We start from the raw sequence: 25127 nt of genomic DNA, 5'->3' as shown, positions 1-25127 counted from the left end.
GATGCTGACTCCCACTTACCTCACCACCAACCAATCAGAAGAATCTCCATGAACTAATTGTGCCCTCTATGAACCATTATTATAAAACTCCTTACCGGAGTTCCCTGGTGGTTCAGTGGTTAGGACTTCATGTATCAACTGCAGAGGACACGGGCTTTATCCCTAGTGGGGCAACTAAGATCCCATATGCCATGTGGCATGGCTAAAAGTAATAATGATGATAAATTAGGGGCTTCCCTGGTGGCTAGTGATCAAGAATCCTCCTGCCAATGCAGCAGATGTGAGTTCAATTCCTAATCCAGGAAGATCCCACTTGCCGAGGAGCAGCTAAGCCCGTGCACCACAGCTATTGAGCCTGTGCTCTAGAGCCCAGGAGCCACGACTGGTGAGCCCCCCCGTGCCCAAAGTCCTGAAGCCTGAGCGCCCTAGAGCCCGTGCTCTGCAACAAGAGAAGCCGACTGCAATGAGAAGCCCGTGCACCGCAAGTGGAGAGCAGCCCCCACTTGCCACAGCTAGAGAAAAACCCGTGCAGCACCCAAGACCAAGCACAGCCCAAAATAAATAATAATAACTTATGTTAATAATCATAATAAATAAATTTTAAACATATGTTAAAATAAAACTCTTCACAACCCCCTGCAGGTCGGGACACAGTTTCAAGGTCATTAGTCCCCTGTCATCCCCTTACCTGGCAAAACAAGAAAACTGTTCTTTTCTACTTCTCCCAAAACTGTGTCTCTGAGATTTAGTTCGGCAGAGGGGTACAGAGGCTGGATTCAGCTTCAGTAGCTTCAAGGTTAAGAAAGAGTTTAGCTATGCCAACCTAACAGGATTCTTCCTGGATCAGATATCACCTGGGGGGTGGGGGCGGTAAAGGAAGAAGAACCCAATCAAATATCAAAGGAAAGCAGTTCTGGGTGAACTGATTTAGAAGGATTCTTGCTCAAAATGGACAAGGCCAAGATGAACAACAGAAGTCAAACATCAATCCTAGCTGGGAAAAAGTTCAAGAAAGCTTAAGCAGAGTTCAGTCAATGAGAGGATCTTTGTCAGTGTATGAAAATGTAACAGTGGGGGTGCTTCAGGCTCCTACAGCAGAGAACCCCTCTCACCCCTCCCACCCCCACCCCAGACTCCCCAGGCTGAGTTAAAAACAAAGAACTGGATTGTCTAGTTCAACTCCAGATACTACGTGTGGATGTTCAGCTCTGCTTCTCTGCTGTTTACTCTGTTGTCCTCTGCATACTGGCTCGCATGCTCAGGCTGGTGCCAAGGTGGCTGCTGCATTCCGGCCGTCACAGCCAAACAACTGTGGGGAGAAGCAGCCCACTCCATTCGGGGAGAGCTTCCCCAGGAGCCTCCCCTCAGCTCTGATTGGCCAGCACTACCCACTGCTCAACCAATCCCTGGCCAGCGAATGGGACCACCTAAGAGTGAAGCAGGAGAGAGATGGGCTCTAGGCTAGGCACTTGCAATTATCCTCCTGTTTACATTTCCTGGGGAAACAGGCAGGCAGGCTCTAGGCTAGATATTTACAATAAGCCTCCTGTTTGCACTTTGAGTTAGAAATAACGACAGGAACAGGGTAAATAACTGGACTTTGTCTCCTGTGGACACTTTAAGATAACAGTCACAGCAGGGACAGAGACAGGCTAAATTATGTTTGAGTAAAAGATCAAGAGGTCACACATTTCCCATCCTTGGGGCAAGGGAGACACAGCACATGTGCAGAAAGAATCCTTGGGGGGTTAAAAATGAGGAGGCACCAAAGCATAATAGGCGATGCCAAGGCCTTCCATAGGCCTCTGGGATGAAACCCATCTTGGAGAAAGTTGCACATCCTTGTTGGGGAGGGTCCTAGGGCAGGTCAGGTGTGAAAAAAGAAATCAGATAATTGGCCAAAGGTAAACAAAGACCCACTCCACTCCGGTACTCTTGCCTGGAAAATCCCATGGACGGAGGAGCCTGGAAGGCTGCAGTCCATGGGGTCCCTGAGGGTCGGACACAACTGAGCGACTTCACTTTCACTTTTCACTTTCATGCTTTGGAGAAAGAAATGGCAACCCACTCCAGTGTTCTTGCCTGGAGAATCCCAGGGACGGGGGAGCCTGGTGGGCTGCCGTCTATGGGGTCGCACAGAGTTGGACACGACTGAAGTGACTTAGCACACATACATAAAGACCCAGGAGAACTGCACTGTATACTGCGGTCCTCCTCGTTAGAGGGGAAGCCCACACCCTTTCTCTCCAGCTGTGCCCCTCTGCCTTGCTTCTGTCTTAACTAAACAAACTGTTTCTCTGTGTGCTCTCCCACTTGTTGTACTATGCCTCCAATAATAAACCTTGCATGTGTTTTCACAGTTTTTGCCTCCTTAAAACATTCTTGCTTTCAAATGGAAGTGAGAGACAGGGAAATTCTGCTTCTAGCCTCTAGCCCTTTGTGATCTGGTGGCTAGGATTCCTGGTTTTCGCCCAGGTTGCTGCTGCTGCTGCTGCTGCTAAGTCACTTCAGTCGTGTCCGACTTTGTGCGACCCCATAGACGGCAGCCCACCAGGCTCCCCCGTCCCTGGGATTCTCCAGGCAAGAACACTGGAGTGGGTTGCCATTTCCTTCTCCAATGCATGAAAGTGAAAAGTGAAAGTGAAGTCGCTCAGTTGTGTCCGACCCTCAGGGACCCCATGGACTGCAGCCTACCAGGCTCCTCCGCCCATGAGATTTTTCCAGGGCCCCAGGTTACCCAGGTTCAATTCCTGGGCAGGGAACTAAGACATCGCTTCAAACCACCACTCACTGCTGCCTCTCTGAGATTAGGAGGCTTGAACCAGCCAGGACCTGCTTTCTGGGGCTGGTGAAAAGCCAGGATGAAGACTACAGGACAGAGGATGGAACTAACATCTGGTATTAACAGCGACCAGTTTCCCTGGCAGCTCGGCGTTAAAGAACCCGCCTGCTAATGCAGGAGATGCAGGTTCGATGCCCGGATCAGGAAGATTCCCTGGAAAAGGAAATGGCAACTCACGTGGGCTGCACTCCATGGGGTCACACAGAATTGGACACGACTGAGCGACTAAACAACAACGACAATCAACAGTGGTTCTCTCTGGGCAGTTGGAACCTGGCTGAATTTTACTCTCTTCCTTTTAAGTTCATTCTGTCTAAATGTTCTAAATAAACCTTGACTTTCCTTTTAGTAGTTGTAAGAGGAATCAAAGTCATTAGGTGAGAGGGAGGCAGGAAGGAAGGAGGGAGGGGAAGAAAGGGAGAGAGGAGCTTTAGGAACTGGAAACTCTAGAATAACTGGCTTTGCTTGGCGCCCTGCCTCTCCCTCTCCCAGCTCAGAGAACCTTTGCTCCTGAAGTTTAACAGGAAAATTTATCAGAATCCCTGTGGCCCCTAAACTCCACTTCTGCTGTGCTCCAAATTCCTACCAGAATGAGACTGGTCTGGGCAATCTGATTGCAGCCCAAGATTGGGGCAACAACCTTGGAAATAAAGGCTGGGTTTGCAACAGTCCCTCTGAGGCAGATGGACAGAGCAAACCTCAAAACAGCAGCAAAAGATCCTGAAAGAATTCTGGCAAGGAACACAACCAGGAACACTGCCTCAAGGCCTTCCAGGCTGTAGAGACCATTTGGGAGGCGAGGATTGAAAACACCTCCAGGGAAACACACTTCCCACGAGCAGGGTCACAAATCTGGGAGGCAGGGCAAGTCCATAGACAAGTTGGATAATAATTACAAATAACGGGCATTTACTGGCCCCTGCCTGCAAAGTCTCCTTACCCCTCCCAACAGCCCCATAAGTAAGGATGTTTGCACCATCCTCCAGAGGAGGAAACCAAAGTTCCAAGAGGTGAACTCTTGCGCCCAAGATCCCATAACCAAGTGGTGGCAAAGCTGGGCTGAGAGCCAGGCTCAGCCACTCACAGCAGGGCAGTCCTGGAATCTACAGATGTTCAGACATCTGGACCATGCCCGCCTTGAGACAGTTCAAAGTCAAGATTTCTTTCCTGTCCCAACCTAAGGACTCTGGGATTTTCCTGGTGGTCCAGTGGTTAAGTGCTGACAATGCTAGGGGCTCAAGTTCAATCCCTGGTCAGGGAACTAAGATCCCACGTACCATGCAGTGCTGCCAAAAGATTTTAAAAGAAGAAGAAGAAGTAAAAGGAAAAGAAAGAAAAGTGTTCCAACCTGGGGACTCTGGAAGATGCCAGTCTCTGAAGTATGTCCAACACACACACACACACACACACACACTGCTACGTGATGCATGGGACCCTGACTTGGTGTTCTCTCCTCCTACAAGACAAGAAATCTCACCTGGCATCAACCCTGTCAGATCCCTAGGTGTGCGCTGTCCCATAGAAGTTTCTCTGACGATGATGGAAATGTCCTGTACCCATGCTCTCAAGTGTGGTAGCCACTGGCCACATGGGGCTGTTGAGCACTTAAAAGTGGCTAGTTTGAGGAACTAGGTTTTCTAAGGCATCACATTTCAATTAATTTAAATTTATATTTAAATAGCCTTATGTGGCTATGGTCATAGCACAATCCTGGACCCTCCAGCACCCACGTCATGCCCCAACAGAGCTCAAAATTACACTTGGTCCTCCTCCTTCTCCAGCTTCACCCCCCAACACACACCTCCTCCCTGCTCAGCCCTCCATTCTTCCAGGGTTTTGCTGACTCCTCAGTGCACCTTGAGGGCTGTCTCAGCCTCCATGCCTTTTGCCTAAGCTGTTTACACTGCCTGGTATACCTTTCTCCAATCCATCCCACTGCATTCCTCCTCCTACTCTAGGTCTCAGCGCAGACATCCCCTCTTCCAGGAAGTCTGCCATGCCTCTCTGGCTGAGTAAGGCATTCCCTCAGGTTCTCCCAGGCCCTGAGGCTCCTCCATCCCAGCATTGATGATCACTCTGTATCATCATTGTCTGGGAATGGGCCTCTCTCACACACACACACGTGCATACACACACAGAACTGTGAGCCCCGCTGTGGACCGAGGGCAGAGCAGGAGCCGTCTCAGTCATCACCATGTTCTCAGCATCACTTGGCCCAGGGCTGGGCATAGTGTGTGCATGTTGGAATGAATGAACAGAGGGATGTTTTTGAACAACTATGCTAAGAGCTTCAGAGTGAGCCAGCCACAGGTCAGATTCCATCTCCACCTGCGGATTGACTTGCCTCTCTCCTTGAGCCTCAGTTTTCTCATTCCATGGAACGGAAAGTTATGCATGGTGGATATGGGATGAGGTATTTGAACAAAGTATTACCTACCTCCTTGCCTGGCCCAGGGGGATTGCTCAATCCAAGACTGCTGTGACTGTTGTTTTTGCTGTTATAATTACTGCCTTGCTACTGACAGGGAAGAAGAGATGTAAAGGGGTCAAGGGAGGAGTCTTGCTAGGAAGTTCCTCAGTCACCCTGGAAAACTGGTTCAGCCAGCTTCTGTCCAGATCATCCTTCATCTGAAGGAGCACAAGTGAGGCCTTCAGAGCCTATAGGAAAGGGGTGCTAGGCTGGGCCGACCTCAGCCATGTCTCAGAGGCACCCCAGGATTCCCACTGAGTGGGCTCACTTCGGATAGCCAGGGCCCCACCCTCGGGCCCCCTCGGCATCCAGTAGGTGGCCCCTTGGCATCTCCATAGGACACCAAGATGGAGATTCCTGCTGGATCCCAGCACGCCTTCCCCAAGAGCCTCCTGCTCTCAGGTAAGGAGGAAACGTACCCCCAGGGCTGAGGGGAGAAGGGGTTCTTAGCCCAGGGGCTGAGGTTTCCCCTTGAAAGAAGGGAAAGTTTGTCAGGGGAAGGGAAATTATGACATTAAGACGGGAGGGAGGGGCAGAAGAAGCACAACCTCATCCCCATTTAACCTGTGGAGTTTTCTAGAATGTCAGGGCCACGAAGGCTGGAATTTACTTCTGCTTGATTCCCTGCTGAATTCCCAGGGCTTAGAAATCTAGGGAATTTTATTTTCTTTTATTATTGTTTTGGCTGCACCACGTAGCATACGGGATCTTAATTCCCTGACCAGAGGTTAAACCCACACCCCCTGCCTTGGAAGTCTTAACTACTGGACCACCAGGGAAGTTCATAAAGAATTTTAGACATATCATATATAACTGGTATTGTAGCATGAACAATATATTGGTTAAACAATTATTAGTTAGACAAATTAATAAATCAGTTCAGAGAGTCCATGTGTTTGGAGGCAGATCACATACCATCTCCAAGCCGAAAATCTTTCTGGACCGATGGGATGGCAGATCTGTCACATTCATACCTGGGTTCCCACTCTTGCACCCAGAGCAGACATCACTAATCAATCCCAGTGCTGCTGCCAATGAGCAGCACTCAGAGCCTGCAGTTGAGGACCAATAGGGAGGAGAACGCTATGGTCCCTGCCCGACACTTCTGATCCCAGGCCTCCCCTGTAACCCCACAGCCTCCATCCTGGCCCTCTGGGTTCCCCAAGGCTCCTGGGCAGCCCTGCGCATCCAGAAGATTCCGGAGCAGCCTCAAATGAACCAGGACCTTCTCCTGTCTGTCCAGGGTGTCCCAAACACCTTCCAGGACTTCAGCTGGTACCTGGGGGAGGAGGCCAATGGCGGCACAATGCTATTCACCTACATCCCCAAGCTACCACGACCCCAGAGGGATGGCAGTGCCATGAATCAGCGAGACATCGTTGGCTTCTCCAACGGCTCCATGTTGCTGCGTCATGCCCAGCCCAATGACAGTGGCACCTATCAGGTAGCTGTCACCATCAACCCTTCCTGGACCATGCGGGCCAAGACTGAGGTCCAGGTGGTCGGTGAGTGTTGGGCACTGGGGGAAGAAGTGGGGAGGCTAATGCAACCTGAGCAGCCACCAAGCTCTATGCAAACATTTGGTCCTCTTGTTCCTTCATGCAACATATATTGGCTGAGCATTTACTCAGTACCAGCCCCGAAGTTGTCATTTAATCCTCTGGTGCATTAGCTAAGAACACATCTATTGAATGCTTACTTTGTGCCAGACACTGAGCCGGACCCTGGAGAATGCACCATTCATTTATTCTTCCCATGCATGAATTCATGAAATGTGTATTGAGCACCTACTGTATGCCTAGTCTTGAGGGATCTCTGTTCATAAGTCAAGAATTTGTTGGGAATTCCCTGGCAGTCCAGTGGTTAGGACTTGGCACTTTCACTGTGGGGACCCAGGGTTGATCCCTGGTCAGGGAACTAAGATCCCACAAGCCTTACAGTACAGTAAAAAAAAAACATGTGTTGATGAATCTACTCTGAGCAAAACAGAGATATGGTGGCAGACAACAGCAACAGCTAGTATTTCCTGGGTACTTGTTATGGATCAAAAACAGTTCTAAACACCTGCCCTAGAACACAACTTCTCAATCTGGGCACTATTAACGTTTTGGACTGGCTATTTCTTCGTAGCAGAGGCTACACGTTCTGTGCACTGACAAGTATTTAGCACCTTCCCTAGGCTCTAGTCACTAGATGCTAATAGTGCCCTCCCAGTAGCGACAACTAAATATGTCTTCGGACATTGCCAAATGTCACCCCTGTTGGAGAACCACTGCTGCTGCTGCTAAGTCGCTTCAGTCGTGTCCAACTCTGTGCGACCCCGTAGACGGCAGCCCATACCCTATATTCATTCATGTGTTTCTTTTCTCAGAACTCCATGAACGATTATGTGCCAATTATATCTCAGTAAAGCTGGGAGTGGAATGACAACTTTTCCAGGCAGACTGGGTCACTCGCCATCTAGGTCCCCATAGGACTCGGCTCATCCCTTTACCTTCCTGATTGTCATCATGTGTTCTAATTTATCACCTTAAGAACTTGTTTTGTGGTAATTCCCTGGTGTTCCAGTGGTTACGACTCCTTGCTTCCACTGCAGAGGGCACAGGTTCGATCCCTGGTTGGGGAACTAAGATTCCACATGCGCATCAGTGCAGCCAAACAAACAGAGCATAGAGTAAGAAAAATGGAACATACTCACCCTTTTATTTTTTAATTAATGCTTACTGAAGTATAGTTGCTTTAAAATGTTGTGTCGTTACTGTCCCTATTGTACAGAAAAGTGAATCAGCCATAGTACATCCCCTCCCTTTTGAACGTCCTTCCCATTCAACTCACCATTAAGCAGAGACCCTATGCTCTACTATTAAATGACTTGTTATAGGTAAATGCCAGCTTTACCCATAATAACTCATTTAATCCTCACTGCAGCTCTGCTAAATAGGTAACATTATTAGATCCATTTTACAGATGAGGAAACTGAGGCACAGAAAGGTTAAACTTGTCCAGTAAAGATAAATAAATAAATAATGATGTGATCTAGAATAGGCTTTGCTGAGAAAGTAGGCAAAAGAAGGAAGGGAGTCCTGAAGACTTCTAGGGCAAGAGTTCCTGGTAGAGGGAATAGCATGTGCAAAGCCCTGAGGTTAGACTAGTTTGGTGTGTTTAAAGTATAGACAGATGGACTCCATAGCTAGAAGACAGTGAGCAAGGTGGGTGTAGGGAGGTGAGGTCTGAGAGGTAGACAGGGGCCAGGCTCATAGGCCATGGCAAGACTGACAAGAAGCCACAAGAGGGTTTAAGCAGGAGAGTGATCAGATTCACAGCTTAACCCATCCACTGGGCACAGGGCAGGTTGAATCTCTGTTTTATCCTGAAGGTTTGAGGCAAGGTATCAGGCAGCTCACCATCAAATCAGCAGCAGAGATGGGACTCGAATGTAACTGCCTCTGCAGGAGCTAAATTCCTCATTCACTCCTCCTTCTGCAAGCACCCGCTAAGAGCTACCTCCTCAAGGCCTCCTCTGTGTCTGGCCGGTACTGGGCAGTGCTGGGGACGGAGTGGTGACCGAGGCAGCCCTGACCTTCCCCTCCTGGGGCTCACAGCCCAGTGAGGGAGACAGATATTAACTTCATAATCACACACACATACAATAGAATCTTATGCACAGTGCAGGTACTTGGAAGGAAAGTGTAGGAATTATGAGATTGTACACAGGGGTGTCAGGGAGCTTGCCTGAAAAGATAATCCTTCAACAAAGTTTGAATGATGATCGACAGTTCTTTTTTTTTTTTTTTACTACTTTTTGTTTTGGTTGCTCTGGGTCTTAGCTGTGGCATGCGCCGTGTGGGATCTAGTTGCCTGACCAGGGATTGAACCCAGGCCCCCCACATTGGGAGCACAGAGTCTTAGTCACTGGAACCACCAGAAAAGTCCCCTGGAAGTTCTAACTAGAGAAAAAAGGAGCTCTGGAAGGTATATGGGCAGAGGCCTCAGCCTGTGCACAGGGCCTGGGGCAGGAATCTACAGGGCTCATGAATTAGCTGGCAGGAGGCCAGCCTGGCTGAGACAGGGCAGTGAACAGGGGACATCCTAGGAGGCCAGCACTGCAAGATAAATTTGAGCCAAGGCCCGGGGCTTCCCTGGTGGCTTAGAAAGTAAAGGATCTGCCTGCAATGCAGGAGACCTGGGTTCGATCCCTGGGTTGGGAAGATCCTCTGGAGAAGAGAATGGCAACCCATTCCAGTACTCTTGCCTGGAGAATTCCATGGACAGAGAAGCCTGGCAGCCTATACAGTTCATGAAGTCGTAAAGAGTCGGACATGACTGAGCGACTAACACTTGGGTTGTAAGGATAGAAGCTCTCTCCAACTGACTCGAATGGGGGTGTCTTGTAGAACCCCAGAGGTAGCCCCTGGGATATGGGCTCTTTATATTAGGCCTGGTTTCACAGCTGCTTTTTCAGAGCCTAGAAGAGGGCCAGTCACACTGTTGCATGAATGAATGGACCAGGCACCCAGCCTGGAGGGTGGGAAAGGAAGCTTTGCAGGAAAGCAGGTTCTCCCTCCCCCTCCAGAGGGTGCCAGGTCTGGTCTCATCTCTGCTCCAGGGCTCCATTCTCTTCTCACAGCCAAGGATTCCTACCAAGACACTACACAGGCTTCTTTACGCATTCTGAGTCTTCTCTTCCAAGATGCAGAGATAGAGAGGAAGGGAGCTGGAGAGACAGACAGACAGAGAATCTGATTGGCCTTATCTGGCCTGTGGGTCTGCCTCCCCTTGATTCAAAGGCCCACCCCTTTTCCGAGGAGATGGGATCAAGTACAACAAAGCAGAAGGGGAGCTGGGGATGATGGCTGGGAAGATGAGCCAGGACTCAACAGTCACAAAGTAAACTATCATTTTGTTCATCATCAATCTCCTACTGCCCAGAGCATGGCTTAGCACACATGAGCAGCTTAAATATTTGCAACCCCATCTCTGATTTATGAGGTACCTACTACTTGCCGGCACCTCCAACTAAGTGCTTTGCCAACCTCACTTCATTTCATTCCCATAAGAACATTGCAGGTAGCCCTGGGATGGTCCCCATTTTACAGAAGGGTAAATGGAGGCCCAGAGCGGGCCCCAGAGCATGCCTCTGGGAAGGGGAGGAGCCAAGTGCATAACCCTGGCCCTCCTGCCATGAGGTTCTTACACATGGACTCCCACGGAAGTACTGAGGGGTCCCCGTGGAGAAAGCAAGCAAAGAAGGTGGGGAATGGTCTTGATTGCAGAGGGCTGAGCAGAGGGAGCAGGGAAGCCAGGCAGTTCAGCCCAGCATAAAAAGAAGAGCAGTGAAAAAGGCAGAGGGAATTAAGGATAGGCTTGGTTGGGAGGGTCCTCATGTTAGGGTGGGTGTCCTCAGCCCCAGACATTTATACTGGAGGGCCCCAAATTCAGCCCCCCAACCTAGGTGGGAATGGAAATGGCCAACAGCACTTCTAGCATCCCAGGTAACTCACACACTCAATCTCTCTTCATCATGAGGGAGTTTGGCTGTAACAGAAGCCAACTCCGACTGGCATGTGCAGGAAGGTGTTTTTAGGGTTTTTTTAATATGTATCTTTTAAATTTATTTATTTGGCTGTGCCAGGTCTTAGTTGCGTCACGTGCGATCTTCTAGTTCCTAGTATGTGGACTCTAGTTCCCTGACCAAGGATTGAACCCAAGCCCCCTGCATTGGGAGCTTAGCATCTTAGCCACTAGACCACCAGTCCCCAGAAAGGGGTTTAATAAAGCTTGCTGCTGAGTCGCTTCAGTCGTGTCCGACTCTGTGCGACCCCATAGACGGCAGCCCACCAGGCTCCCCCGTCCCTGGGATCCTCCAGGCAAGAACACTGGAGTGGGTTGCCATTTCCTTCTCCAATGCATGAAAGTGAAAAGTGAAAGTGAAGTCGCTCAGTCGTGTCCGACTCTTCGCGACATGTCTAAAAAAAATAATACACATCAATTTATTTAAAACTCAGAAATAGACTCACAGGCATGAAAAACAAACTTATGATTACCAAAGGGGATGAGGAGGGATAAATGAGGAATATGGGATACAGAGCATTATATATAAAGTAGATAAACATTAGGGATTTACTGTATAGCGCAGGGAACCATTGGAGAAGGGAATGGCCACCCACTCCAGTATTCGAGTCCGGAGAATTCCACGGACAGAGGAGCCTGGCGGGCTGCAGTCCATGGGGTCGGACATGACTGAGTGACTAACACTACTACAGGGAACCACAGTCAGTATCTTGCAACAATTTACAATAAAAGAATCTGAAGCTATGCAGCTAAAACTAGCCCAACGTTGTAAACCAACTATAGTTAAATTAAAAAAAAAACTATAAAAAAATAAAATGAAAAAGGTAGTACATGTTCACAGGAACTTCCCGAGGCTAGAAACAAGGAACAAGGTATAAATAACCTGGTGGAATTGCTCCTACTGGAGTTAGCCATTGCCCACATCTGGGCCCCTTGGGGCCCAGAACTCCTGCCTGAGGGCCCTTGGAAGGCTGCATTCATTCACGTATTCATTCAATGAGTATCGACATCAAGCACCTACTGTACGCCAGGCACTGAGTTTACAGAAGGAAAGTACAAAGATCACTGCTCTTGTGGAGATTATATGTTGGTGGATGTGCCGGCTCCAGCCTCACCATCGCAGGCCCCATGTGGTACCTGCATCTGTGGCTTCACGTGGATGCTTCTAACTCAGGGAGCCTGGCTCACGTGACAGGTCCCCATGAAAAAAGAACCTAAGAAAGAGGGTCTCTGGCAGGACTCCCAAGACATATGACTCACAGAAACACAAGTGAAGGCTCAGGATGTGTAGATACTGTAAACCGTCCCCAGTTTACAGGTGACAATACTGGGGCTCAGAGAGCGGAAGTCAGTCTCCCGAGGTCACACAGCCCACAAGCAACAGCAACTTGGCTCAAAAGTACAGAGGGGAGCCACAGTCCCAGAAACCTAGTCATGAGGGTTTGGGGCCTTTGAGCAACTCTGCCCGGTTTCCTCAAAGTCTTCAGGCCCTTTGATACCCATGGGGATTAATTGTGGAGCCTGACTGCCCCTGATTGACCATGTACAGTACGTTTCTCACACAGGTATCATCTATGCCCTCCCAACCATGGCATGATGATCCCCATTTTACAGATGGGAAAACTGAGGCACAATCTGAGTAACTTGTCTTGGTCACCCACATAAGGAGAAGCAGATGCTGGACTGGAACCTGGGCTAGTTGGCTCCAAAGTCTATGCTTCTAGTTAGGTCTTGATTCTGCTGGAGTGTTAACAGCTATCATGGTTAAAAACTATATGAAGTCAAGAGTTTAGTCCTGACCCACAATGCAGTTACGGAATTAGACACAAAGCCTGCCCTTGAGGCCCTAGCTGAAACCAAAGCCCCCCCGGCTCAGGGAGTTCTTTGCCACTCACGATCAAGTTTGAGCTGCCAATAATGAAACTGAATTTGGTGCAAGCAAGACAGGCTTGAGAGTGGCCAGAGAATGGAGAAGGGAACTTCTACTCTAAAAGCCTCTCCCCTCTGAAGGGAGAGGAGTAGGGGGATTTTAAGGGTTAGGAAACAAACAGGTCATCAGGGCTCTAGGAAAGAGGTGGAGATTTCGGGGGCAGCCTTGGGCACGTGCAGTCACCCATGCTCCTTTGCACATAGCTCTAACTGAGCCTTTGTTGTTTTAGTCGTTAAGTCACCTCCGACTCTTTTCAACCCTATGAACTGTAGCCCACCAGGCTCCTCTGTCCATGGGATTTCCCAGGCAAGAATACTGGAGTGGATTGCCATTTCCTTCTCCAAGGGATCTTCCTGACCCAGGGATCGAACCCAAGTCTCCTGCAATGGCAGGCGGATTCTTTACCACTGAGCCACCAAGGAAGCTAATTTTGCCTAGCAGAGTATAAATCCCCGATTTGGGCAGAGATCTAACGAAACAAAGGTAACTCTCGGACACCTCCAGGTCTCAGCTGCACAGGCGCACTCATGGGGTCATGTCAGAGCCAGTTTGGGGGTGATTGACTACTGTATATCTCTTAGTGCACAGCTGCAAAGCATCGCTGGAAGATATCAAGTGCTTTGAAACAAACACGGAGATAAATCAGAGCAAGTGTTCTTCAGCTCTCAGGGCCTGGTATGAAAACACAGAGATAAACGAGACGAGGAAAGTCGGCCTTCTTGGATCTAGCCAGTTCAGTCTGGTTTTGTCTCGGGTCTTTGCGGCATCCTGTTGATAAAACATAACTAACCTGTGTGGTTTAAAAAAAAAAAATACAGTTTTTGTACCTGGGACCTGGACTGCATAGACTGTATAACACAGGTATCAATATGACCTTTAGTGAAATGGCCAAAACTTTCAGAGGCTTTGTTCTTGTGTCTGTAAAATGGGGGCAACGACATCGCCACCATCACAGGACACTTTATATCCCCAATATTTTTCGCACCAGGAATGGGTTTCGTAAAAGACAATTTTTCCGTGGCGGGTGGGGTGGGGTGAGTAGTTTGGGGATGATTCAAACGCATTACTATTATTATGCACTTTATTTCTGTTTATTATTACATCAGCTCCATCTCAGATCATCAGGCATTAGATCCCAGAGTTTGGAGACCCCCTGCTTTAGAGGACTGCCTGGGCAAGTTCATGTGAAGCTGCTACTTTTGAAGCTGTGGAAATAAAGGATAACCAAAAGAGGAAACCAAAGGCTATTAATTCAGAGCTTGTGTGTAGCAGGGGAGTCATCCACTATCCCTTGCATTTTGGCAGAGACTCAAAAGCAGGCAGAAAAGCCTTGGAATGGAAAACAGGAAAGGCTACAGGTGTGTCCTTGTGGGAGGCTGTTGGCACAGAAAAGCCCGACAGCCTAGGTGATTGGTTATGGTACGTGTTTGGCTTTCTCTGGCTGGCCCTGAGTTAGAAAAAAGGGACGAAAATTAGGGAGGCTGTTAGTTGTTAATCAAGTCCTGGCCATTTGGCACTGATTGTTACAGAAGTTATTATTCAGCTTCATGCGTTGTCACTAGAGATAGAAATCTGGCTTCCTGTAAGTCTGACTTTAGCTGGCTTCCTGGGCTGTTTGTAAGAGGGCTGTTTTCCTAGGCAGTTGTGAGTCAGAATTCTGTTTTCAGAGCTGGCCTGACAGTTGTCGGTTTGCACACTGGTCTCTCAAAGCACTTTTTCGATGTGATTCTATCTAATCAAAGATCAACATGGAGGGAATTCCCTGGTGGTGCAATGGTTAAGAATCCACCTGCTAACACAGGGGCCACAGGTTCGATCTCTGGTCCGGGAAGATCCCACATGCCATGGGGCAGGTACGCCTGTATGCCACAAGTACTGAACCCACGCTCTAGAGCCTGAGAAACACAGCTGCTGAAGTCGATGCACCCTAGAGCCTGTACTCAGCAACAAGGGAAGACACTGCAATGAAAAGCCCTCACACAGCAATGAAGTGCAGACCCCGCTCCACAACTACAGAAAGCTCCCATGCAGCAACAAAGACCCAGTGCAGCCAAAAATAAGATTAAAAATAAAAGGATCAACATGGATAAATCTACTCCATGGAAGACCCAGATTTTTTGTTAATAGAACTGAGAATAGATGGTCCCAGAGACCAGCGAAGAGACAAGCCAAAAGAAAAGAAGTTTCACTCCTGGAAGGAGAAACAGAATGTGAGGCTCAGTTCCAGCTACTTCTTGCTGTGGGACAAACTCAGTGGTATAAAACAACCACCATTTTATTATGTTCATGATTTCTGGGATCAAGAATACAGAGAGCTTCGTGATATCCAGCCTCAGATGAACGGCTTCAAAAGGCTGAGCTTGGCTCGAATGCCGGAACCTAAAAGCACCCAGAGGTGTCTTCATGCACTTGCTGTCAGCTGGGAGCTCAGCTGGGGTTATCAATAAGATTATTGATCCTATCGATCAATGTGTCCTCACCAGTGTGATGTCATGTGTCCTCACCAGCGTGACTGCTTGGGCTTCCTCACAACATGGTAGCTGGTTCTGGGTTCATGATGGGAAAGCATGAAAAGAGCAAGTGTTCTGGAAGGCCACAGCAGAAATTCCGTGGCTTCTTCTGACCTAGCCTTGCAAGTCACACACCTTGATCTACACCGTATTCTTCCAATTACAAGTGAATCACTAAGCTTGGCCCACATTCAAGGGAGGGAGATTAGACCTTCCGCTCGATAGGAGAGTGGCAAAGTCATATTGAAGAAGGGTGTTCCGTTGCAGTCAACTTTGGAAAATACAGTGATTCACAGGCTGGCTCTCCACAAGCTCACTGCCTATAATAAAAGGCAGAAAAACTTCCTTGGTGGTCCAGTGGTTGAGAATCCGCCTGCAAGGCAGAGGATACCATTTGGATCCCTAGCCCAAGAAGTATTCACATGCCTCGGAGCAACCAACCCTGCGTACCCCGGCTACTGAAGCCCTCGCAACAAAGAGCCCTGGATGCAGGACCCAACGAAGACCCAGCACGGCCAAAAATGAATAAAAATTTTAAAATACATAATGTTTTTTAAAAATAATAAAATAAAAGGCAGAAAAGATAGCCAAAAATAAATAAAATTTTAAAATAAATAACATTTTTAAAAATAATAAAATAAAAGGCAGAAAATATAAACAAGCTGTGAAAATCATGTGAATCAGGCAAGTTTTCTGCTACAGCAACAGAAACTGCTTCTGGCTGATTAAAACAGAAAAGGAACAAATTCAAGGATCCTAGACAACTCAGAGAGTCTCCAGAATGGCAGGGAGCCAGGCTTGGAACGTGTTGTATGTTGAATTGCATCCTTAGTTGCTTCAGTCGTGCCCAGCTCTTTGCGACCCTGTGGACTGTAGCCCACCAGGCTCTTCTGTCCATGGGATTCTCCAGGCAAGAATCCTGGAGTGGGTGCCATGCCCTCCTCCAGGGGATCTTCCTGACCCAGGGATCAAACCTGTGTCTCTATGTCTGCTGATCTGGCAAGTGGATTCTAAGCTAAGCTACCAAGAAGGACTGGGATAAAACAGATGTCCAGATTGAGATTAAAGGCTGGAGGTCTTCTTGGAAGGGGCCAGAGTCAGGTAAGGCTTGGTCCCAGATCTGGCAAGTTGAGTTTGAGAATCCTATGAGTCCTTTATGTTCCTGACAAAACACAGTCCAGAACTTCATCGTTTTCCTGGAAGGATGGAGAGGTCATCAGCTGAGGCAAGAAAAAGCTGATCACTGAAGCAAGGGTGGGGCAGCGTGTCATGAGGTAGGTGTGGGATGTGCTGAGGTTGGAAGGAAATCCTAGAGAAACAGAGATTTTTGAGGTGGCGGGAGCCAACATGTTCCATCTGGGACATGGTGACTTTTCTGTGCAGCAGAATCAACCGGACAGTTGGATGCTCAGATCTGAAATACAGGAGAAAGCTCTGAGCTGGAAAGATGAAATCACACATCAGTGGTCTATGGACTGTCACTGATACAGTGGGGAGGGTGGTGGGGAGGCCTTCCAAAGAATCACATGGCCCTCTCTCTCTCTCTCTCACGCCCCAGAAAAGCCTAAGGAGCTGCCCGTTTCCAGCCTGCCCATGAGTGCTGGGATTGTGGCTGCTATCGTCATTGGATCTCTGGCCACTGGATGTATCTTTGTCGGCAGCATTGCCTATCTCCTGGTGACAAGAGGCTGGAGGGCTCAGAACCACAGGTACAGGAGCCCCAGCCCTCTCTCCTTCCTGTCGGTCTTCTCTCCCTCCCCTCTTGGATCCCCTTGATTCTTCTTCCCTAAGTCACATCATCCAGCTCATACACAATCTCATCCATCCTGGAGCCCCTGAGGTGGAGAGGATCTTCCTACCTTCTATTAGACAGAGTTCTGCATTGCAAGGGACAGAGACCTTACCTTTATACTGGCTTACCAAGTAATAAGAAATGTTCTTGTCCTATATAAGTGAGCTTCAGGTATGGCTGGATCCAGGGGCTCAATTCTATCAAGAAACTCTGATAGAATGTAGACCTCTCAACTCTCCTTTTCTCTACGGAGGCTCCATTTCCAGGAAGGTTCTCCCCTTAAGGTGTGACAAGATAGCTCTCAGTGGCTCTAGGCTTATATTCCAGCTCAGCCACCCAAGAGGAAAAATAGTACCTTTTTCCTGATAGTTCCATCAAAAACCCCAGAGCTGCCTCTCACCAGCTTAACTAAATCACATGTCCTTACATGAAACAATCACCATGGCCAGGTCTTAGAATGCAAAGTTGAGCTACTTGTATAACCTTGGAGACAGAGAGATAAACCCAGCTCCACATGATGAAATGGATTGAGAGTGGGGAAGGTTCCTCAAAAGAAAACCAGATGTAATTGCCAAAGAATGGGAGTGGATGTGGGCAGGCAAAGGCATCAGATGGTGCTTACCTCTGAGGGGTTGGGTAGGCAGGAAGGAGGGAGAGGCAAAGACACAGAGAGAAGGGGAAGGAGGCCTGTTTTCCCAGGGAACAGTGTATTCATGAAAAATTCCTTTCTCATGAGATCAGCCTCTTCAGAACTTTGTCTCCTACCTTGATTCTGAGCTAAGATGTCTAATTTCACTTCCACTCAGTAATCCCTAGAAAATGAAAGCAGTAATTTTGTCTCCTCTCTCAACTATTCCTTATGTGTTATAGTTTCCTGACCTTCAAGATTCTGTTTTCCCTGAATATGTTCTAATTTAGGGGTGGCAAACAGGTTTCGCCTCCTAGCCCAATTCTGATCAGTAAATTAACCTACACATATTTGTTGAGGGCCTGCTATGGGCCAGGTACTATTCTAGGCACTAGACAGCTTAACGGAAAAGGAAGCGGGGAGTCCCATCTAAGTTAGTGAGAAAAGGTGCTGCGATGGATTAACAATGTCTGCCACAGTCATATCAAAGGAAGTGGAGGCACATAAGCCATACCTGCTAGACATCCTTGTCATCTCAAAGGTGATACAAAAAGAGGTGATGGGGGACGTCTCTGGTGCTCAGGTGGTTAAGAATCCACCTTGCAATGCAGGGGATGAGGGTTCAATCCATGGTCGGGGAACTAAGATCCCACACGCCGAGGGGCAACTAAGCCCCTTGCCACAACTAAGCCCGGATGCAGCCAAAATAAATAAGTAAATAAAAGGGAGCTGCAGTCCATGGAGTGAGTCACGAAGAGAAGGACACGACCGGGCAAACACACACACACACACACCATAGTTGCCATAACCTTAGAGACTAGAAGTCATTTACCAAATGGCACAGAACTGGCCCGTGAATGGCAAATTCTCAAGACAGTGAACCTTACCTGCCTACCTTGTAAGCTCCAGAACCAAAGCTAGACACTGTATATCCTGACCCTCTGACCGGCTTCCTTCCCACAGGGCCAGTGATTCTAGGTAAGTTTGAAACATTTCCAAATCTAAAAATTGTTTAACCTTTTGATGACATTTCTAAAGTTATGATATTTTTAAAGGCGTTGAATCAGATGGGGAAAAGAATTCCTTTTTCTTCTCTTTTTGCATGATTCTGAGAGTGGCAAATGAACACCTTGATCAGGTTTTTTAAGGCCCATGGACAGGGAGGCCTGGCGTGCTGTGATTCATGGGGTCGCATGGGGTCGCAAAGAGTCGGACACGACTGAGTGACTGAACTGAACTGAACTGAATGCTTGCTAGCTTCTGTGAAGAGAAAATCAGCAACATGTGGAGCTACAAATCTAAACCATTGGTTGACTTTTCCTTTCTCACTTTCTGTACTTACGTCCAGCTGTATGGGATTTTATTTTCATTCACAATGTAACAGCTTCCAGCTGTTCTCCCTGCTGCCACCCCCACATCCACTGTCTGTCTTCCCTTCTCCCGATTAGCAGCCAGAGAGTCTGTTAAAATTGGTCAGGGACACCCCTGGTGGCTCAGTGGTTAAGAATCAGCCTTGCTATGCAGGAGACATAAGATCCCACAGGCAACTAAGCTCAGGCGCTGTAGCTACTCAGCCAGCAAAGATCCCACATGATGCAGTGAAGATTCCCCCCGGCTGCAACTAAGACTCGACAGAGCCAAATAAAGAAAGAAATCAGTCAGCTCTGGTCCTGGAGTCAAGGCCAAAGTCCACACCATGGTCACAAGACCCAGCTCAATCGGCCACACACCCTCTCGCCTCCCTGACCTCACCTCTTGCCACTCTTTCCCTCACTCTGCCCCAGCCACACTCCCGTCCCTACAATTGCTTTGCTGTCCCAGCTCCTGCCTCAGGACCTTTGCACAGACTGTCATCTCTACTTGGAACTTTCTTCTCTTGATTTCTGCACACCTGGTCCCTGTGCTATTTCAAGCCTTTGCTCAGTTGTCACCTTCTCGATGAGGCACTCCAAACCACCCTGCCTGAAGCTGCACACACACACACACACACACCACCCTCTGCCCCCTGCAGTCTTCATTTTCCTTCATCCCACTTTCCGTTCCCTGGTGTTCAATGTTCCATCATCCATTCGGATCCTTTCGCTCTCTCCTCGCTATGGCGTCCGCTCCAGGAGACCGGGGGTCTTTGTCAGTCTTGTTCCCAGCTGTGTCCCCAGTGACTTCAACAGTGCCCAGCCCGTGGTCAGTGTTTCTATAAATATTTGTTTAGTGAATTAATGAATTCGTGGTAGGGAGGTCACGTACTTTTTAAATAAGGGTATTCAAAAGAGCCGATTTAAAGATTAATATTAAGGAAATCATGAAACAGGTAGGTGGAGCTGAGTCATTCAGGTGGTCTGTGTGACTGAAGAGGTTAAGGATGCCCTGGGTAAGGTGGCAGCAGGGGAAACCCGAGGAACGACTGTGTGCCTGGGGACTGTGGGTGAAGAAGCTGGGATGGGGCAGGACTTGTCCTGGGTCGTTTTGAAGCAGGGATCCTCTCTCTCTCTCTAGGGCCTGATGGGTTTTCCAGCTTCTGTGAGTCTCTGTCCAGCCACCTGAGCGTCTTTCAATTCTAATATCCTTTTCTCCATGTGCCCCCAGGATAACAGCCACAGAGAAACCAGAGCTGGGCCCCAGTCATCGTGCTGGTAAGCCAGAGGCCCCCGTCTCGCAACCCGGCTCTCCTCAGGGCCCCCTCCTCCTCTGCCTCTCAGCCAAAAACCCCCTTGTTGTCCCCAGTTTGGGGCCTCCCAATCACTTCCCCCACCCAGACCTTGCTGGGACTCCCCAGACTCAGCCCACAGAGTCTGAGCGCATTAGGGCCTCAAACCTGTGTCTCCTCCTCTTCTCAGGGTCTAGTACTCCCGTCCTCTGTCACCACAACACCGGTGGCTCCTGTCCTCCAACGGGTCACAACCCAAGCCAGGCTCCATCTCCTGGATCTCCCAACCCAGTTCCCCACTGTCCTCCCAGCTCCCACACTCACCTCCACCCCATTTCTGAGCAGAGTCCTTCTACATCTCTGACCCTGTCTCTCCTCTGCTCAAAAACCCTCTATGGCTCCCTAGGACCCTTAGGACAAAGTTCAGACTCCTTAACATGACTCTCAAGGCGCCTCATTAACCAGTCCCCTCTGTCTTTCTTGGCTTCATCTCTCATAAGTAACACTTCCATCCCCAAAACAATACAAAGAAATATATATATATATAGGGGTCGCCAAAAAGTTCATTCAGATTTTTCCATAAGATCTTATGGAAAAACCCAAACAAACTTTATGACCGAATATAATCCAGACGGATGAAACATAGTTCCTCAAACACCAGTGTTCTCACCACCAGGCCTCTGCACACCAGCTCTCTTGCCTTTGCATGGCTCTCACTTCTCTTGCTATTCTCAGAGGTCCCCTCCTCCAGGAAGTCCTCCCTGAGCCCCTTCCAGGAGCCCTATGGGCTCCCCCACTCCAGCTCTGCACACTCTGGGTCATCCCTGACTGGGGACAGGTTTGTCTCCCCCCACTGAACCATGAGCCCCAGGAAGGCAGGGCAAGGCCAGCACTGCCTCGCTCACTACTGTATCCCAGCATAGGGCTGGGCAAGAAGAGGGCTTAATACAAATGTTAGTTGCAGTAGCTGGAACGGACCTGAGGGCCACCTGTCAGCCGGCTCCCCCTCTTGTCCTCTGCTTCAGGTGATGACAGGATCTACGAAGCAATACCATCGCCAGTCCTCCTGGTGTCCCCTTGTGACACAGGGCCCATGAACTCGGCCACGGTGAGCCTCCGCCCCTCTCCCCTAAAGCCTACTTTTGACCTGTTGCCTCCCTTCCGAGTGTGCTGGGGCACCCTAGGGTGCCTTGTCACACAGTTTGGGAACTGCTGTTCCCTGTCTAGGCCACTCCCTATCTTTAAAATATAAGCAAAAGAAACTAAAAGGAAACAGCACAAGACAAAATTTGTCTCTGGGCGTGGAGGCTGGTGGGTGGGCTTTATCTGCTTCTTAGAAGTGTGGCAACTTAGGATTCTTATAAGAGGATTTTCCACACTGGGCAGATATTTCCTTTACAGTCAGGTGGAAAGGGTTGCTTAAAGTAAGAAATAAGAGAGACTGGGAACTCCCTGGCGGTCCTGTGGTCAAGACTGTGCACTTTCATTGCCGAGGGTGCAGGTTCAGTCCTTGATCAGGGAACTAAGGTTTCACAAGCCTCATGGTGTAATCAGAAAAAAAAAAAAGCTTAGACCCACATGTGTCCCCGGGGAGGCTGAGCATCATCTGGGTGATTGTCAGGTCAGGTGAGCACTGGCTGCACCTCCCATGCACCCATTTCTCAGAGGAGAACAGTGAGTACAGGGAGGTTAATTCCCTTCACTTAGAGGCCTCAGCGTCAGGGAGGGGTAATGGGGACCCGGAGTCCAGGTCTGTCCCGATGCCACAGGGCAAAGGTGGGGGGTGTTAGGGTGCCGGGGGCCTGGCTCACCTCTGTTCTTCCCTTGCAGCCGCCAGACCTGCCTCTGCCCCCGCCCCCACCGCCCCCACTGCCGGGGCCTGAGAACCACCCCTACCAGGTATGGAGCTGGGGGAGTGGGGAGGGGTCAGGACCTCCAGGTTAGGTGGGCGGGGCTTCCTCTCCGACCCCGCCCCCGACTCCCGAGCTCTCGGGAAGGAAGTGCGTAGCCCCTTCGCTGAGACTTCCCGGGCAAGTCATTTCCCGTCTCCGGGGCGAGGGGCGAGGGGCGGGGGGCGAGGGGCGGGGGGCAAGGGGCGAGTTAGTTTCTTCCTTCGTCAAAGGATGCCAATGCAGTGAACTTACACAGGAAGAAATGAAGCCCAGAGAGGGGAAGGGCCTTGCCCAGGGTCACACAGCGAGTCAGAGCCCAACCGCAGGGCCCCCCGCCCCCCGTTCCTGGGCCTGGGTCTCAGCCAGTCGCCCACTGTCTCGCCCTGAACTTCTGCCTCCGTCTGTGTCCCTGTGTGTCCCATCTTACGTTTCTCTGTACCTGTCTCTCTACCCCTGAGGGGTCTCCCCACCCCACCCCCAGGCTCTTTGTGACCTTATGTCTCTCCCTAACTCTTTTTTTCTGTACTCTGCACAGAACTTTGTTTCTCTGTCTCTCTCACTCTCTCCTTGCTCCTTCTTTTCTGTGTCTCTGTCTCCCCCTGGCTCTCACCCCCAAACCACAACTACCCCTCCGTCTCCTTCCCTCCCCTTCCCCCCAGGATCTGCTGAACCCCGACCCTGCCCCGTACTGCCAGCTGGTGCCCGCGCCCTGAAGGGGTCCCAGGTGAGGCCAGCCAGGGAGAGGAGACGCCTCAGACTTCCCCCTGCCGGGCTTTGAACCCGCAGAAAAGCCTCCGCAGAGACGCAGCACGACTGGGACCCCGGGGCTGCCAGGTCAACAGGATGGACGTGGCGGTGGCTTCAGCAGCATCCAGCAGGACGGTGACGGGCCTAGCTCCTCACTGCAGCTGATCGAACAGCGCACCCTGAGGTCTGGCCCTCCAGCAACCTGGCCTGGGCCCATGCCCGGGAAAAGCAGGCTCTTGCTACCCCTGCTCCACTCCAAAGCCCCCCAGGGGGTGGTCTCAGGCCTGCTTCCAGCCAGACTGCACAAGCACCTGCTTGGCCGGGCTCCCTCATCTCAACCCACAGCGCCCCACCCAGCTCTGTTGACCTCCCTGGAAGCCCCTTCCCCTGGGCTCCCTACCACACGTGCCCCAGAGCACAAGGCCCATGATCACAAGGACCTCATGAACCTGTGGCCCCAGAGGACAGTCCAGGCCAGTTTCCACCGCTGCCGGGGCCCCTTCCCTGTCCAGGCAGATCCAGCCCCTCTTAAAATTCAGTTTCTCAGAACCTGTGGCCAACTTCTGCCCATTCCACCGCCCCCCACCCGCCCCACCACACCCCCAGTTCGGGGCAGCCACTTTCTCCTCTACCCCTACTCAACCCTGTCCTCAATGTGGGTTCCACCTCTTGCCCTCTAATTTATTCATCCATTCAGCAATAAATAAACTGTGTGCCCTGCACGGTTCAAAACAAACATCTGTGCTCTCCTGGAGGGTCACTCTGGCAACAGAGAGTCAAGAAACAAATAAAATATGTGGTGTGTTGGCGGGAGGCATAAAGAGAGAAGGAGGGCAAGAGTGTTGGGGGACTGTGTGTGTGTATGTGTGCACACGCACACACGCGCTCAGTCACTCAGTCGTGTCCAAGTCTTTTGCAGCCCCGTGGACTGTAAACGAGGATCCTCTGTCCATTTGATTTTCCAGGCAAGAATACTGGAGTGGGTTGCCATTTCCTCTTCTGAGGATCTTCCCAACCCAGGGATTCTTTACCCCTGAGCCACCTATGATGTGTTGGGGTGGGAGGTATAGAGAAGAGTGAGAGTGTTTGGGGATTGAGGTTTTAAACAAACAGGACAGAGGAGGCTTAGCTGAGAAGGTAACAGTGAACAAAGACCTAAAGGAGGAGTGAGAGGGAGCCCTGAGGGGATCTAGAAGGAAAGCATTCCAGGCAGTGGGGATAGCGAGTGCAAAGGTCCTGAGGCAGGAGTCTGCCTGGTGAGTTCCAGGAGCAGCAAGGAGGCCAGCATGGCAGAAGCAGAATAAAGAAGGGGGAAAGGGTGGGAGGTGAGGTTAGGGAGATGGGCAGGGGCAGACCATGCAGGGCATGTAAGCCCCTGCAAAGACTGGCTTTTCCTCAGAGCCGAAAAACAAAGACTGTGTGGTAGGTGGAAAAATGACCCTTGCATTACTTAGGGATTCTGTTACACCCAGCTCCCTGTAAATCCTAATTGAAACAACCCCCACATCCATGATGGCTACTTTCAAGAGTAAGTTCTCTGAGGCTGACTGCATGCCTTCTAGCTCCCTTGGTACCAGCTTTGTTCTACAATAAATTATGTTCCCCGCCAAATTCATGTTGAAGCCCTAATCCCCCATGTGACTCTTTTTGGAGTAGGACTTTTAAAGATATGATTAAGACTCTTGAGAGTCCTTTGAACAGCAAAGAGACCAAACCAGTCAATCCTAAAGGAAATCAGTCCTGAATATTCATTGGAAGGACTAATGCTGAAGCTGAAGCTCCAATACTTTGGCCACCTGATGCGAAGAACTAACTCATTGGGAAAGACCCTGATGCTGGGAAAGATCGAAGGCAGGAGGAGAAGGGGACGACAAAGGATGAGATGGTTGGATGGCATCACTGACTCGATGGCCTTGAGTTTGAGCAAACTCCAGGAGTTGGTGATGACCAGGGAAGCCTGGCATGGTGCAGTCCATGGGGTCACAAAGAGTCGGACACAACTGAGCTAATGAACTGAACTGAAAGTTTAAATGAGGTCAGGGGGTAGGGCTGTAATCCAGTACAATTAATGTCCCTACAAGAAGAGGAAGAGAGAATTCCC

General features: G+C 49.8%; 2 protein-coding genes across 3 annotated transcripts in view; both read left to right on the top strand.

Annotated features, from left to right (window-relative positions):
- Positions 1–9501, top strand: part of PVR (PVR cell adhesion molecule) — a 29750-nt gene extending 20249 nt beyond the window's left edge. The window contains exon 9 of the transcript XR_005723221.1: positions 9491–9501. The gene's annotated coding sequence lies outside the window, so the exon portion shown is untranslated. The remainder of the gene's footprint in view (positions 1–9490) is intronic.
- On the top strand, positions 5451–23762 carry CEACAM19 (CEA cell adhesion molecule 19). Of its 2 annotated transcripts, XM_040252601.1 has the most exons (7): positions 5451–5714; positions 6449–6817; positions 16882–17032; positions 20327–20373; positions 21413–21495; positions 22218–22286; positions 22939–23762. In XM_040252601.1, the coding sequence occupies exons 1-7, from the start codon at positions 5660–5662 to the stop codon at positions 22990–22992; spliced, it is 828 nt and encodes a 275-aa protein (XP_040108535.1). In that variant the 5' UTR covers positions 5451–5659; the 3' UTR covers positions 22993–23762. The 2 variants fall into 2 exon arrangements, with proteins under 2 accessions (XP_040108535.1, XP_040108536.1); XM_040252602.1 differs by lacking the exon at positions 22218–22286.
- The last annotated feature ends 1365 nt before the right edge of the window (positions 23763–25127 follow it).

The sequence above is a fragment of the Oryx dammah genome, unplaced genomic scaffold (genome assembly GCF_014754425.2).
Source record: "Oryx dammah isolate SB20612 unplaced genomic scaffold, SCBI_Odam_1.1 HiC_scaffold_13, whole genome shotgun sequence".
NCBI classification, from domain to species: domain Eukaryota; kingdom Metazoa; phylum Chordata; class Mammalia; order Artiodactyla; family Bovidae; genus Oryx; species Oryx dammah.
This window is presented reverse-complemented; position numbering and strand designations above follow the sequence as displayed.

Coding starts and splice junctions, on each gene's coding strand:
- CEACAM19 (XM_040252601.1), top strand. CDS start 5,660: ATGGAGATTCCTGCTGGATCCCAGCACGCCTTCCCCAAGAGCCTCCTG. Junction 20,374..21,412: donor GGGCCCCAGTCATCGTGCTG/GTAAGCCAGAGG, acceptor CCTCTGCTTCAG/GTGATGACAGGATCTACGAA. Junction 22,287..22,938: donor CTGAGAACCACCCCTACCAG/GTATGGAGCTGG, acceptor CCTTCCCCCCAG/GATCTGCTGAACCCCGACCC.